Source organism: Nerophis lumbriciformis, linkage group LG07, assembly GCF_033978685.3.
Source record: "Nerophis lumbriciformis linkage group LG07, RoL_Nlum_v2.1, whole genome shotgun sequence".
NCBI lineage: Eukaryota > Metazoa > Chordata > Actinopteri > Syngnathiformes > Syngnathidae > Nerophis > Nerophis lumbriciformis.
The window spans coordinates 1720879-1736751 of NC_084554.2; the positions used below are offsets into that span (position 1 = coordinate 1720879).

The 15873-nt window shown below is 36.7% G+C and overlaps 1 protein-coding gene across 3 annotated transcripts in view; it reads right to left on the reverse strand.

Annotated features, from left to right (window-relative positions):
- Window positions 1-2555: 2555 nt before the first annotated feature.
- The window catches only part of u2surp (U2 snRNP-associated SURP domain containing), a 46953-nt gene continuing 33635 nt past the window's right edge, over window positions 2556-15873 (reverse strand). For all 3 annotated transcript variants that reach the window (XM_061965939.1, XM_061965938.1, XM_061965940.1), the window contains 5 exons: window positions 9529-9661; window positions 3285-3395; window positions 3099-3220; window positions 2870-3028; window positions 2556-2793 (listed from right to left, as the gene is read on the reverse strand). In XM_061965939.1, coding sequence (XP_061821923.1) covers window positions 2655-2793; window positions 2870-3028; window positions 3099-3220; window positions 3285-3395; window positions 9529-9661 — 664 coding nt within the window. In that variant the 3' untranslated portion in view covers window positions 2556-2654. The remainder of the gene's footprint in view (window positions 2794-2869; window positions 3029-3098; window positions 3221-3284; window positions 3396-9528; window positions 9662-15873) is intronic.

The following is a 15873-nucleotide window of genomic DNA, read 5'->3' on the forward strand; positions in this document are numbered from 1 at the left end:
CCTTTTAGAAATGTATAGAAGTTACTCAAAATAAATAAACAACCCAACCAAAAAATGCAGCAGCTCGATTAAAAAACTGTACTTAAGCCACATTCTTTTCTTTCTTTTTTTTTTAGTACTGAACTCTTAACCCTCATTTGTAGAAAAATAACATGCTTATTATACAAACAGTATTTGTACACCTTTAACACACATTTTTATACTGTCTTCAGAGATTCAGTTTTTTTGGTGGTACTCGAAACCTTTCTGGGTACCTGCGAAAGGGTGTTCAGCATGGTTAGAAAAATAGTGACAGAGAATAGAACAAGGATGGACAATTCAACCCTTAACTCAACAATGAGTAGATGAGTGTTATGTGTGTAAATAAATGAACACTGAAAATCAAGTATTTCTTTTATATATATATAAAATAAAATATACATATATATAGCTAGAATTCACTGAAAGTCAAGTATTTTTATATATATATATATATATATATATATATATATATATATATATATTAGAGATGCGCGGATAGGCAATTATTTCATCCGCAACCGCATCAGAAAGTCGTCAACCATCCGCAATCCACCCGATCTAACATTTGATCAGAACCGCATCCGCCCGCCATCCGCCCGCACCCGCCCGTTGTTATATATCTAATATAGACGATGCAAGGCATTAGTGAGGTTATAAAGCTTTTGCCTGTTAAAGAAAGGAGACTGATCCAATGCAGCACAGACATTCGCGTGCCACGCTGTCACGACCCAGACGCACACCAGTGCGCAATCATATGGGAGCCGCGCTGAGCGCACCTCCAAGCGCGTCTCGCTGCCGGCGACGGCCGGGTATATGGGCCCGACGCTCCAGCGCCATCCATTTTCAGGGCTAGTTGATTCGGCAGGTGGGTTGTTACACACTCCTTAGCGGGTTCCAACTTCCATGGCCACCGTCCTAGCTGCTGTCTATATCAACCAGGGTGAGCCCCACCCCTTTCGTGAGCGCACTGCGCGCAGAGTGACCCCTGTTACGAGCCCCCGGCCACGGGGGTGGCGGGCAGGTAAGCTGCTTACCTGCTGCGCGTGACGCCGGCCGCGGCGAAGGCGGACGAGGCGGGGTGTCGGTGCGGTGGGCGCGGTGGTGACTCTGGACGTGCGTCGGGCCCTTCTCGCGGATCGCCTCAGCTACGGCTCCCGGTGGGGCCCTCTCTCGGGGGAAGGGGCCTCGGTCCCGGAACCCGGCGAGGCGTCCCTTCTCCGCTCTGTAAAAGTGTCCATCTCTTTTCTTTTTTCTTCTTCTGTTGTGGCATATGCTGCAGGTGCCTGCTCGTTTTTCGTATGTGGGTAACAACATTTAACTATGTATATATATTTACCAATTGGTTTAACTGCCACCCGCCTGAATCTATTTAAAATCTATTTTTTTTTAATAATTTGAACCACCCGACCCGACCCGACCCGCGGATAAAATCTAATTTTTTTTAATTTCATCCGCCCGATCCGCGGATAATCCGCGGACTCCGCGGATAATCCGCGGACTCCGCGGTTGTGCCCACAAACCGCGCATCTCTAATATACGTATATATATGAAATACTTGACTTGGTGAATTCTAGCTGTAAATATACTCCTCCCCTCTTAGCCCCGCCCCCCCACCCCCCACCTCCCGAAATCGGAGGTCTCAATTTGGCAAGTATGATGCCAAGGCACATAAATGATGTATTTACTTATTGTGTAGCAGGATCAACGCGTGGCTGCTGCCATCTGCTGGACGAGGGTGGAATTGCACTGCCTGTCACTTGTAATTGTCTCACCAATTAAGGGAAGTTGGGTGGTTTCCAAGGGAATGCTTGAGTAAAAACTAATGTGTACTTGATGTACTTTGACATTTCATTCCAATGTCATGGAAGTTCACGTCTTCTTCTGCTGGTCGTGGACATGTTCTTCCCCACAAACACTTGACTTTGTTTTTGTAATAAAAAAACAGTTTTAAGGGGCATAAAACTAAATATAAAACAGATCTGAAGTTGATTTAAGCCTGGAGAACAATAAATTACTTTTTTGGGGGGGTTCTAATTAAATGTATTGTTTTATAACCAATACAGTGAGAGTGATACACCCTGCTGTAAGGAAGGTGAGAGTGACACACCCTGCTGTAAGAAAGGTGAGAGTGATACACCCTGCTGTAAGAAATGTGAGAGTGATACACCCTGCTGTAAGAAAGGTGAGTGACACACCCTGCTGTAAGGAAGGTGAGAGTGATACACCCTGCTGTAAGAAAGGTGAGTGATACACCCTGCTGTAAGGAAGGTGAGAGTGACACACCCTGCTGTAAGAAAGGTGAGTGATACACCATGCTGTAAGGAAGGTGAGAGTGATACACCCTGCTGTAAGAAAGGTGAGACTCTCACCTTTCTTACAGCAGGGTGTGTCACTCTCACCTTTCTTACAGCAGGCTGTATCACTCTCACCTTTCTTACAGCAGGGTGTGTCACTCTCACCGTGAGAGTGATACACCTTGCTGTAAGAAAGGAGAGAGTGATACACCCTGCTGTAAGAAAGGTGAGAGTGCCTGATACGAAATGAACATTTTATTAGGAGGACTAGAAAACGAAGAGCAGACTAGCGTGTTGACATTTTGTACAATATAAAACAACAAGTAGACCACCTGGTCTTCAGTGTTTGCTCTTCTTGGACTTTTTGTGGGATCTGTGCGGGGATCTGGACTTGGACCGCGACTTCTTGGCCGACTTCTTGGGCGTCCTGGAGCGCGACCGCCTGGAGCGTTTGGGCGTGCGAGGAGACGACGGAGATCTGGGAGGTCGGGAGGAGCCCGGGTTAGTTTTGCCGAGGCGGGACTTTTTTTTTTTAGGCGGGTCCGGTACGGTACCTCTTGGAGGACTTCTTGTTGGAGGTCCGAGGAGAGTCTTTGTGGGAGGATCGCGCGGACGTGTCTTTGGAGTAGGAGCGCTCAGAGCGAGGGGAGGCGGAGCGTCCTCGCCTGCTGCCTCGCGTGGTGGGACTGAGAGAGCCGCTGTGACGTCGCTTCCTGTCGAGTGCAGAGGACACATGTCTGTACACACCTCACCTCACCTCACCTCACCTCCATCTTCACTCACTTCTCTTTCCTGGTGGGCGTGTCCTCCTTCTCCTTCTCCTTCTTCAAGTCTTTCAGGCGAGCGTCCACTTTCTCCTTGTCCTTCTTCTCCTTCTCACGCTCCATCTTCTCCTTCTCCTTCTCCTGCAGGACGTCAGGACCACAATGAAGACGCTCCCAACATGTGCTGTCCACCTTCTTCTTCTACCTTCTGCAGGAGTTTGTCTCTGTAGTGCTCCACTTGCTCCTGGAGGCTCTGGCCGGCCTTCTTGGGCCTCTTGCCCGACTCCAACTCGTCCTGGAACTTCATCACCTTCACCTGCACACAAAAACGTTGAAGTACAAAGTGCGGCGCATTCTAAGAAAGTCTTTTGCAAGAAACTTCAAAACGTGTAATAAAAGAGCAAAACAGGTGGAATGTAAGGAGAAAAAGTTGCAATGTTCACTAATAACACAAATCTAAAATTTATTTTTATTTTAAACTGTCATTGTTCAAAAATAATAATAAATCAAAATCAATGTTGTTGCGAATTATTGACCTATTTAAGGCTCCAATTACAACAAATATTATATTTTGAAATATGTTTAAGGAAAATATTTCATTTTTTTGTGTTTTTGCCGTAAAAAAAATTGTATGATAAAAGGGCTTGAAACAAAAATGTTAAAAAATAATATTATATTATTTTATATATTTTGTGTTTTTGCCAAATAAAACCAAAGTTTCTATGCCAAAAAAGGCATAGAACAAATGAAAAAACGTTATAAAAATAAATACTTATAATCGACGAATGAAGCTGATCAAAAAGAAAATAAAGAAATATGACATATTTAACACTTATGAGCTTTTTTTTTTTTTTTTTTTTTTAAACTGTAATTGCTCAAAAATAATAATAAATCAAAATCAATGTTGTTGTGAATTATTGACCTATTTAAGGCTCCAATTACCGGTACAACAAATATTATATTTTGAAATATGTTTAAGGAAAATATTTCATTTTTTTGTGTTTTTGCCATAAAAAAAAAATTGTATGATAAAAGGGCTTAAAACAAAAACATAAAAAAATAATATTTATATTATTTTATGTATTTTGTGTTTTTGCCGAATAAAAACAAACGTTTCTATGCCAAAAAAAGGCATAAAACAAATGAAAAAAACTTGATAAAAAAATAAATACTTATAATCGACGAATGAAGCTGATCAAAAAGAAAATAAAGAAATATGACATTTTTAACACTTATGAGCTTTTTTTTCTTCTTTTTTTTTAAACTGTCATTGCTCAAAAATAATAATAAATCAAAATCAATGTTGTTGTGAATTATTGACCTATTTAAGGCTCCAATTACAACAATTATTATATTTTGAAATATGTTTTTAAGGAAAATATTGCATTTTTTTGTGTTTTTGCCATAAAAAAAATTGTATGATAAAAGGGGCTTGAAACAAAAATGTTAAAAAATAATATTATATTATTTTATATATTTTGTGTTTTTGCCAAATAAAAGCAAACGTTTCTATGCCAAAAAAAGGCATAAAGCAAATGAAAAAACGTTATAAAAATAAATACTTATAATCGACGGCTGCAGCTGATCTAGAAATTCAAGCGTCAAAAGTAAAAAATAAATAGAAAAAAAAGAAATGACATTTTTAACACTTATGAGTGGGGGGGCTTATGGATCCCTCAGCTTTTTTTTTTTTAAACTGTCATTGCACAAAAATAATAATAAATCAAAATCAATGTTGTGAATTATTGACCTATTTAAGGCTCCAATTACAACAAATATTATATTTTGAAATATGTTTTTAAGGAAAATATTGCATTTTTTTGTGTTTTTGCCATAAAAAAAATCTATGATAAAAGGGCTTAAAACAAAAACATTAAAAAATAATATTTATATTATTTTATGTATTTTGTGATTTTGCCAAATAAAAGCAAACGTTTCTATGCCAAAAAAGGCATAAACCAAATGAAAAAACTTGATAAAAAATAAATACTTATAATCGACGGATGCAGCTGATCTAGAAATTCAAGCGTCAAAACTAAAAAATAAACAGAAAAAAAAGAAATGACATTTTTAACACTTATGAGTGGGGGGGGGGGGCTTATGGATCCCTCAGCTTTTTTTTTTTTTAAACTGTCATTGCTCAAAAATAATAATAAATCAAAATCAATGTTGTTGTGAATTATTGACCTATTTAAGGCTCCAATTACCGGTACAACAAATATTATATTTTGAAATATGTTTAAGGAAAATATTTCATTATTTTGTGTTTTTGCCATAAAAAAAATTGTATGATAAAAGGGCTTAAAACAAAAACGTTAAAAAATTATATTTATTATATTATTTTATATATTTTGTGTTTTTGCCAAATAAAAGCAAACGTTTCTATGCCAAAAAAAGGCATAAAACAAATGAAAAAACGTTATAAAAAAATAAATACTTATAATCGACGGATGCAGCTGATCTAGAAATTCAAGCGTCAAAAGTAAAAAAGAAATAGAAAAAAAAGAAATGACATTTTTAACACTTATGAGTGGGGGGGGCTTATGGATCCCTCAGCTTTTTTTTTTTTAAACTGTCATTGCTCAAAAATAATAATAAATCAAAATCAATGTTGTTGTGAATTATTGACCTATTTAAGGCTCCAATTACAACAAATATTATATTTTGAAATATGTTTTTAAGGAAAATGTTGCATTTTTGTGTGTTTTTGCCATAAAAAAAATTGTATGATAAAAGGGCTTAAAACAAAAACATTAAAAAATAATATTTATATTATTTTATGTATTTTGTGTTTTTGCCAAATAAAAACAAACGTTTCTATGCCAAAAAAAGGCATAAAACAAATGAAAAAAACGTTATAAAAAATAAATACTTATAATCGACGGATGCAGCTGATCTAGAAATTCAAGCGTCAAAAGTAAAAAAGAAATAGAAAAAAAAGAAATGACATTTTTAACACTTATGAGTGGGGGGGCTTATGGATCCCTCAGCTTTTTTTTTTTAAACTGTCATTGCTCAAAAATAATAATAAATCAAAATCAATGTTGTTGTGAATTATTGACCTATTTAAGGCTCCAATTACAACAATTATTATATTTTGAAATATGTTAAGGAAAATATTGCATTTTTTTGTGTTTTTGCAATAAAAAAAATTGTATGATAAAAGGGCTTAAAACAAAAACATAAAAAAATAATATTTATATTATTTTATGAATTTTGTGTTTTTGCCAAATAAAAACAAACGTTTCTATGCCAAAAAAAGGCATAAAACAAATGAAAAAACTTGATAAAAAATAAATACTTATAATCGACGAATGAAGCTGATCTAGAAATTCAAGCGTCAAAAGTAAAAAAGAAATAGAAAAAAAAGAAATGACATTTTTAACACTTATGAGTGGGGGGGGCTTATGGATCCCTCAGCTTTTTTTTTTTTTTTAAACTGTCATTGCTCAAAAATAATAATAAATCAAAATCAATGTTGTTGTGAATTATTGACCTGTTTAAGGCTCCAATTACAACAAATATTATATTTTGAAATATGTTTAAGGAAAATATTTCATTTTTTTGTGTTTTTGCCATAAAAAAAATTGTATGATAAAAGGGCTTAAAACAAAAACGTTAAAAAATAATAATTATATTTTATATATTTTGTGTTTTTTCCAAATAAAAGCAAACGTTTCTATGCCAAAAAAAGGCATAAAACAAATGAAAAAAACTTGATAAAAAAATAAATACTTATAATCGACGAATGAAGCTGATCAAAAAGAAAATAAAGAAATATGACATTTAACACTTATGAGCTTTTTTTTTTCTTTTTTTTTTTTTAAACTGTCATTGCTCAAAAATAATAATAAATCAAAATCAATGTTGTGAATTATTGACCTATTTAAGGCTCCAATTACCGGTACAACAAATATTATATTTTGAAATATGTTTAAAGAAAATATTTCATTTTTTTGTGTTTTTGCCATTAAAAAATTGTATGATAAAAGGGCTTAAAACAAAAATGTTAAAAAATAATATTTATTATATTATTTTATATATTTTGTGTTTTTGCCAAATAAAAACAAACGTTTCTATGCCAAAAAAAGGCATAAAACAAATGAAAAAACGTTATAAAAAATAAATACTTATAATCGACGGATGAAGCTGATCAAAAAGAAAATAAAGAAATATGACATTTTTAACACTTATGAGCTTTTTTTTTTTTTTTTTTTTAAACTGTCATTGCTCAAAAATAATAAATCAAAATCAATGTTGTTGTGAATTATTGACCTATTTAAGGCTCCGATTACAACAAATATTATATTTTGAAATATGTTTTTAAGGAAAATGTTGCATTTTTTTGTGTTTTTGCCATAAAAAAAAATCTATGATGAAAGGGCTTAAAACAAAAACATTAAAAAATAATATTTATATTATTTTATATATTTTGCCGAATAAAAGCAAACGTTTCTATGCCAAAAAAAGGCATAAAACAAATGAAAAAACGTTATAAAAAATAAATACTTATAATCGACGGATGCAGCTGATCTAGAAATTCAAGCGTCAAAAGTAAAAAATAAATAGAAAAAAAAGAAATGACATTTTTAACACTTATGAGGCTTATGGATCCCTCAGCTTTTTTTTTTTTTAAACAGTCATTGCTCAAAAATAATAATAAATCAAAATCAATGTTGTTGTGGATTATTGACCTATTTAAGGCTCCAATTACAACAAATATTATATTTTGAAATATGTTTTTAAGGAAAATGTTGAATTTTTTTGTGTTTTTGCCATAAAAAAAAAATCTATGATAAAAGGGCTTAAAACAAAAACATTAAAAAATAATATTTATATTATTTTGTGTTTTTGCCAAATAAAAGCAAACGTTTCTATGCCAAAAAAAGGCATAAAACAAATGAAAAAACTTGATAAAAAATAAATACATATAATCGACGAATGAAGCTGATCAAAAAGAAAAAAAAGAAATATGACATTTTTAACACTTATGAGTGGGGGGGGGGGCCTTATGGATCCCTCAGCTTTTTTTTTTTAAACTGTCATTGCTCAAAAATAATAAATCAAAATCAATGTTGTTGTGAATTATTGACCTATTTAAGGCTCCAATTACAACAAATATTATATTTTGAAATATGTTTTTAAGGAAAATGTTGCATTTTTTTGTGTTTTTGCCATAAAAAAAAATCTATGATAAAAGGGCTTAAAACAAAAACATTAAAAAATAATATTTATATTATTTTATGTATTTTGTGTTTTTGCCAAATAAAAACAAACGTTTCTATGCCAAAAAAGGCATAAAACAAATGAAAAAACGTTATAAAAAATAAATACTTATAATCGACGAATGAAGTTGATCAAAAAGAAAAATAAAGAAATATGACATTTTTAACACTTATGAGCTTTTTTTTTTTTTTTTTTTAAACTGTCATTGCTCAAAAATAATAAATCAAAATCAATGTTGTTGTGAATTATTGACCTATTTAAGACTCCAATTACAACAAATATTATATTTTGAAATATGTTTAAGGAAAATATTTCATTTTTTTGTGTTTTTGCCATAAAAAAAATTGTATGATAAAAGGGCTTGAAACAAAAACGTTAAAAAATAATATTTATTATATTATTTTATATATTTTGTGTTTTTGCCAAATAAAAGCAAACGTTTCTATGCCAAAAAAAGGCATAAAACAAATGAAAAAACGTTATAAAAAATAAATACTTATAATCGACGGATGCAGCTGATCTAGAAATTCAAGCGTCAAAAGTAAAAAATAAATAGAAAAAAAAGAAATTACATTTTTAACACTTATGAGTGGGGGGGGCTTATGGATCACTCAGCTTTTTTTTTTTAAACTGTCATTGCTCAAAAATAATAAATCAAAATCAACGTTGTTGTGAATTATTGACCTATTTAAGGCTCCAATTACAACAAATATTATATTTTGAAATATGTTTTTAAGGAAAATATTGCATTTTTTTGTGTTTTTGCCATAAAATAAAAATCTATGATAAAAGGGCTTAAAACAAAAACATTAAAAAATAATATTTATATTATTTTATGTATTTTGCCAAATAAAAGCAAACGTTTCTATGCCAAAAAAAGGCATAAAACAAATGAAAAAAACTTGATAAAAAATAAATACTTATAATCGACGAATGAAGCTGATCAAAAAGAAAAAAAAGAAATATGACATTTTTCACACTTATGAGCTTTTTTTTTTTTTTTTTTTTTAAACTGTCATTGCTCAAAATCTAATGAATCTAAATCACTATTGTTATGAATTATTGACCCATTTCGGACTCCAATAGTTACACGCACGCACTATTGTTTTTTGAAGCATGCTTTGATGCATGAGTGTGGACTGATAGTGTGTGGACTACTTGACTTAGTATCAAAGTTCCACAGTGTGGTCACATGGAAAAGACATCCAAAGTGACTTTCTCACTTCTATCTCCCGTAGCTTCGTGCGCTTCTCCTCGTTCATCTTCAGGTCCACGTCGTCCCTGATGGCGTTGGAGTACCCGGGCGTGTCCACTGAGCGTGGGCTCTTGTCCTCGTCGCTGTTGTCGTTGTTGTGCCTTTAAACACGGAGCACACTTTTGTTCACAAGGTGCTCACACGACTAAGTCCCTCCAGGAAGTTGTGGTGTCACAAATTCACATTTCAGCCAATCGGCGTCAGGGAATTAGTCTGAGAGCGTCAACGGTCTAATCAAAACTTAAGTACCGTATTTTCCGCACCATAAGGCGCCCTGGGTTATAAGCCGCGCCTTCAATGAACGGCATATTTCAAAACTTTGTCCACCTATAAGCCGCCCCGTGTTATAAGCCGCATCTAACTGCGCTAAAGGGAATGTCAAAAAAACAGTCAGATAGGTCAGTCAAACTTTAATATATTAAAAACCAGCGTGATGTGGGCGCGCATGGAGTCGTATATCAACATGGACGGAGCTGCGTGAAAAAAGCCACCCGGCCTCTTCGCGTAAACTTCCCTTAACCACTCGCTCATCTTTTCTTCATCCATCCCTTCGAGTTAGCTTTTATGATGACGCCGGCTGGAAAGGTCTCTTTTGGCAAGGTCTTCCTTTTGAATATCACCATGGGTGGAAGTTTCTGGCCATTAGCATGGCAAGCTAGAACCACAGTGAAGGATGACTTCTCATTCCCTGTGGTGCGAATATTCACCGTACGTGCTCCCGTTGTATCCACAGTGCGGTTCACAGGAATATCAAAAGTCAGTGGAACCTCGTCCATGTTGATAATGTTCTCTGGCCGGATCTTTTTTTCAGCTATCTTGTTTTTACAATATGCACGGAAAGTAGCCAGCTTTTCTTGAAAGTCTTTAGGCAGTTGCTGTGAAATAGTAGTCCGTGTGCGGATGGAGAGATTGCGTCTTTTCATGAACCGGAAACCTGTCGCTTAGTAGGAGCCATTTTGTGGTCTTTACAGATGTAAACACACAAAGGAAATGAAACGTAATATCCGCGCCCTTCTTCTTCTTCTACGGGGGCGGGTGGTTGCTTACAGTAGAAGAAGAAGCGCTTCCTCTTCTATGGGGGCGGGTGCTTACCTTGGCGGTTGCTTGCCGTAGAAGAAGAAGCGCTTCCTCTTCTACGGGGAAAAAAGATGGCGGCTGTTTACCGTAGTTGCGAGACCTAAACTTTATGAAAATGAATCTTAATATTAATCCATATATAAAGCGCACCGGGTTATAAGCCGCACTGTCAGCTTTTGAGTAAATTTGTGGTTTTTAGGTGCGGCTAATAGTGCGGAAAATACGGTAGTTTGTTTCTTGCCTTGACGAGGCAGGAACAACAATGTAACAATCAGACCTACTTCCTCTTCCTGTCTATGGCGCTAAGCCCTCTGGGTAATGTAGTATGAAAACATTTACATGTATTTACATTTTCTCTATCCAGGGTAAAATAAATCAGAACTCCTATAGATTAAGAATGTCTGCAACTTGTGGACGACTGAGCAGAGAGCGAACAAAAAGAAAGCCTTTTATGATTATAATGAAATATTACGCATGAAAACAGTACAATCATTTGACAACGAGCTCTACATTAAACAAGTCCTATTATGCAAAAGCAACTTTTCTTACCTACTCATACCTATTTTTATGTATATGGGATCACCGCAAGTCCCAATAATGTGAAATCAAACTATGGCGGAGATTTTTTATAAAACAATCTTGCCTTCTTCCAAATTTCCTGCCCGATTTGTGACGTTTTCCTCCAAAAGTGACGTCAAAGGATATCTCCATATATGGTAGAAATGTACCCAGAGTGCTTTGCGCGAGTCCGCCATTGTAATCCGCGCTGTTGTCAATAAGCTTCTTTTTTTTCCCATCCTCTTGTTATGGGGCAGACTGGCTCGTACATGCACATGTATCTTCCACTCTTGCCGTTTCTAATACAAAGTAGCGTACAGTTCTAACTTATCGGCAGAGGTGGGTAGTAACGCGCTACATTTACTCCGTTACATCTACTTGAGTAACTTTTGGGATAAATTGTACTTCTAAGAGTAGTTTTAATGCAACATACTTTTACTTTTACTTAAGTATGTTTATAGAGAAGGAACGCTACTTTTACTCCGCTACTTTTATCTACATTCAGCTCGCTACTCGCTACTAATTTTTATCGATCTGTTAATCCACGTTTTGTTTGTTGTGGTCTGTCAGACAGACCTTCAAGGTGCCTGCCTTACTGGTGACGTTTCACTTCGTTCCACCAATCAGATGCAGTCACTGGTGACGTTGGACCAATCAAACAGAGCCAGGTGGTCACATGACCTGACTTAAACAAGTGGAAAAACTTATTGGGGCGTTACCATTTAGTGGTTAATTGTACGGAATGTGTATTGTACTACTAATAAAAGTTCCAATCAATCAATCAAAAGTGTGAAGGAAAAAAGATACTGTTTTATTTCAACCGTACATCCCGTCAAAAGCCTAAAGACTGACCGCACATGAGGACGTTCCTGTCTTCACAATAAAAGTGCCGCTCCATCGCGCCTGTGCTTTCAAAACAAGAGTCTCCGAAAGCCAGCGCAAACAAGCTAGCAAGCTACGGAGTTTGACGCCAACATATTTCTTGTAAAGTGTATAAAAACGAATATGGAAGCTGGACAAATAAGATGCCAAAAACCCACCACTTTCATGTGGTATTAGACAGAAAGGAGGAACTTTTCTTCTCCTCCATTTGAAAACGTGGACGACTGTCTGATTACAATCAACGCAAGTCATCAGAATCAGGTAATACACCAACTTATATTCTTGTCTTCATGAAAGCAAGGAATCTATATGTTAAACATGCATGTATATTCATTAAAACACCTTTAACATGTAAACAAAAACAGCAAAATAAATACATATAAATTATATACTGTATACCGTATTTTCCGCACTATAAGGCGCACCTAAAAACCACACATTTTCTCAAAAGCTGACAGTGCGCCTTATAACCCGGTGCGCTTTATATATGGATAAATATTAAGATTCCTTTTCATAAAGTTTCGGTCTCGCAACTTCGGTAAAAAGCCGCCATCTTTTTTCCCGGTAGAACAGGAAGCGCTTCTTCTTCTACGCAAGCAACCGCCAAGGTAAGCACCCGCCCCTATAGAACAGGAAGCGCTTCTTCTTCTACTGTAAGCAACCACCCGCCCGCGTAGAAGAAGAAAAAGCGCGCGGATATTACCGTACGTTTCATTTCCTGTTTACATCTGTAAAGACCACAAAATGGCTCCTACTAAGCGACAAGGATCCGGTTCATGAAAAGACGCAATCTCTCCATCCGCACACGGATTACTATTTCACAGCAACTGATATTCCTGTGAACCGCACTGTGGATACAACGGGAGCACGTACGGTGAATATTCGCACCACAGGGAATGAGAAGTCATCCTTCACTGTGGTTCTAGCTTGCCATGCTAATGGCCAGAAACTTCCACCCATGGTGATATTCAAAAGGAAGACCTTGCCAAAAGAGACCTTTCCAGCCGGCGTCATCATAAAAGCTAACTCCAAGGGATGGATGAAGAAAAGATGAGCGAGTGGTTAAGGTAAGTTTAAGTTTACGCGAAGAGGCCGGGTGGCTTTTTTCACGCAGCTCTGTCCATGTTGATATACGACTCCATGCGCGCCCACATCACGCTGGTTTTAATATATTATTAAAGTTTGACTGACCTATTTGACTGTTTTTTTGACATTCCTTTAGCGCAGTTAGATGCGGCTTATAACACGGGGCGGCTTATAGGTGAACAAAGTTTTGAAATATGCCGTTCATTGAAGGCGCGGCTTATAACCCAGGGCGCCTTATGGTGCGGAAAATACGGTATATCAATGTATATATATATATATATATATATATATATATATATATATATATATATATATATGTATATATATATATATAATATGAGTGTGTATGTTACTCATCAGTTACTCAGTACTTGAGTAGTTTTTTCACAACATACTTTTTACTTTTACTCAAGTAAATATTTGGGTGACTACTCCTTACTTTGACTTGAGTAATAAATCTCTAAAGTAACAGTACTCTTACTTGAGTACAATTTCTGGCTACTCTACCCACCTCTGCTTATCGGTCAGTAGTCTCGCTATAGAAGCGCTAAAAACTACAACAAAGATGAGGGGAGAAGACGCAGTCAAAGTGGAGGCACATAAATAAGACCGCCCACAAAAAAAGACTGTCAGAAATCGTCTTGATGATTGTCTGTAAAACATCATCTATGCAACATTTTGAGCAAAGAACCACCATTACGGTACATGTTACATACCTGCCAACTTTTGAAATCAGAAAAACCTAGTAGCCAGGGTCCAGGGGCCGCAGGCCCCGGTAGGTCCAGGACAAAGTCCTGGTGGGTGGTTCAGGCTTCGCCCCCCGACGCAAAATGATTATTAGCATTCAGACAGGTTAAAATGTTGCTAAAACCATCACTGTTTGGGCGACGAAAAACGTTGAAAGTTTTCCACTTGTATCGCTAGCAACGGCATTAGACTTGTGTTTTTTTGTCCCAACGTGGTCTTTTACATCGCTAATTCCTCCGTGTCCGATCGAAAAATCTTGTCTGCACAAGGTGCAATTCGCGTAGTTTTCACCCTTTTTGGAACGGGTAATTATTCCCGGATAGGCTTTTGAATATTCTTCACGGAATGACTGCAGTTTTCTTTTCGCTTTAAGACTCGTTTGCCATTTTTCTCCGGCTGATTCCATGATCGTTCGCTCGTTTGGAAACAATGGCAACTGTATGGCGTCACATTAGTGCCAAAAATCCGAGCGCATAAAAACTGTTATCGCGCGCTGATTCTCCACTTCGTGCGCGCACGCGACACCATTTTGCGCGCGCGCGGCGCCTTTCTGCGCACGTGGCGCCTTTCTGCGCACGTGGCGCCATTCTGCGCGCGGCGCCTTTCTGCGCACGTGGCGCCATTCTGCGCGCACGCGCGCGGCGCCTTTCTGCGCACGTGGCGCCATTCTGCGCGCACGCGCGCGGCGCCTTTCTGCACGCGGCGCCTTTCTGCACGCTCTCTGTGTACTCCTGGCATCTCTCTTCGCGCTGTCATGTTTCTTTTTGGCACTTTGGGGGCGGGTATGCTTAGACGGCCCCTTCTTTCTGATTGGCTGTGAGCATTTTTCATATGACCAATCATTCTCCAGCGTAGCAACGTTGTAGCCATCTTACTTCAGACATCTAGCCTCAATCATTACATTGATGTCAATGGTACATGTACTAATTAAATTACCATAACTTGCTCGATTTTCAACCAATTTACAAACGGTTTGCCTTGTTACAAAATTATTACATGTAGATATGACATAGGATGCTGTACCTGTTGAAATGACCTCTTTCGCTTTAAAAAAAAAAAGACTTAATTGTGCAACATAGTTGTGTAGGGTCAGTGTTAGTCAGTTCTCTGATTATTTTAAACTGTTTCAGAATACATTATTAAAAGCTATTTTTAACATTTTAAAAACAAAATTCAAAGATTATTTCATTAATTTTATGGCTGAATCAAAAGAAATTCCATAAATTAGAAAACAAATGTTCAAGAAGAAGTGAAAATATAAAATAATGTTATTGCTGGTGGACCAGTTCTGGCTGAAAGATGTGATGATGGTGTTTGTTGTCTTATTATTTATTTGGCTCACATTTTGTATTACCCTGTATTGTGTGCTATTTATGTGCTATGAAATAACCTTCATCAGCGCGCCACATTTTTTTATCCACTTCTTCCTCCGTAAATCTTGATACATATTGACGATGACCCGCCCTGCTATACTTCTGATTGGCTCTGAGCATTTTTCAGCGTTTTTCGCCTGACCAATCAGAAAGAAGGGGCCGTCTAAGCATACCCGCCCCCAAAGTGCCAAAAAGAAACATGACAGCGCGAGGAGAGATGCCAGGAGTACACAGAGAGCGCGCAGAAAGGCACCGCGCGCGCGCTAAAAGGCACCACGCGCGCGCAAAATGGTGTCGCGCGCGCGCGCACGAAGTGGAGAATCAGCGCGCGATAACAGTTTTTATGCGCTCGGATTTTTGGCACTAATGTGACGCCATACAACAGGTGCCTCGTGCTTGGCAGCGGTGCTATAAATAGCCTCTCGCATGTCATTCGGAATGGCTCGATAGGAAGTTACGGGAAGCAGTGTCGATTGTCATTGTTGTTACGCGATTTCGTGAATAAAACTTTTTTTTTTAAATATATATTTTTAATTAATGAAAAACCATACTTTTTATCACTGCAACCGTAACCCAGAATAGGTTGATGA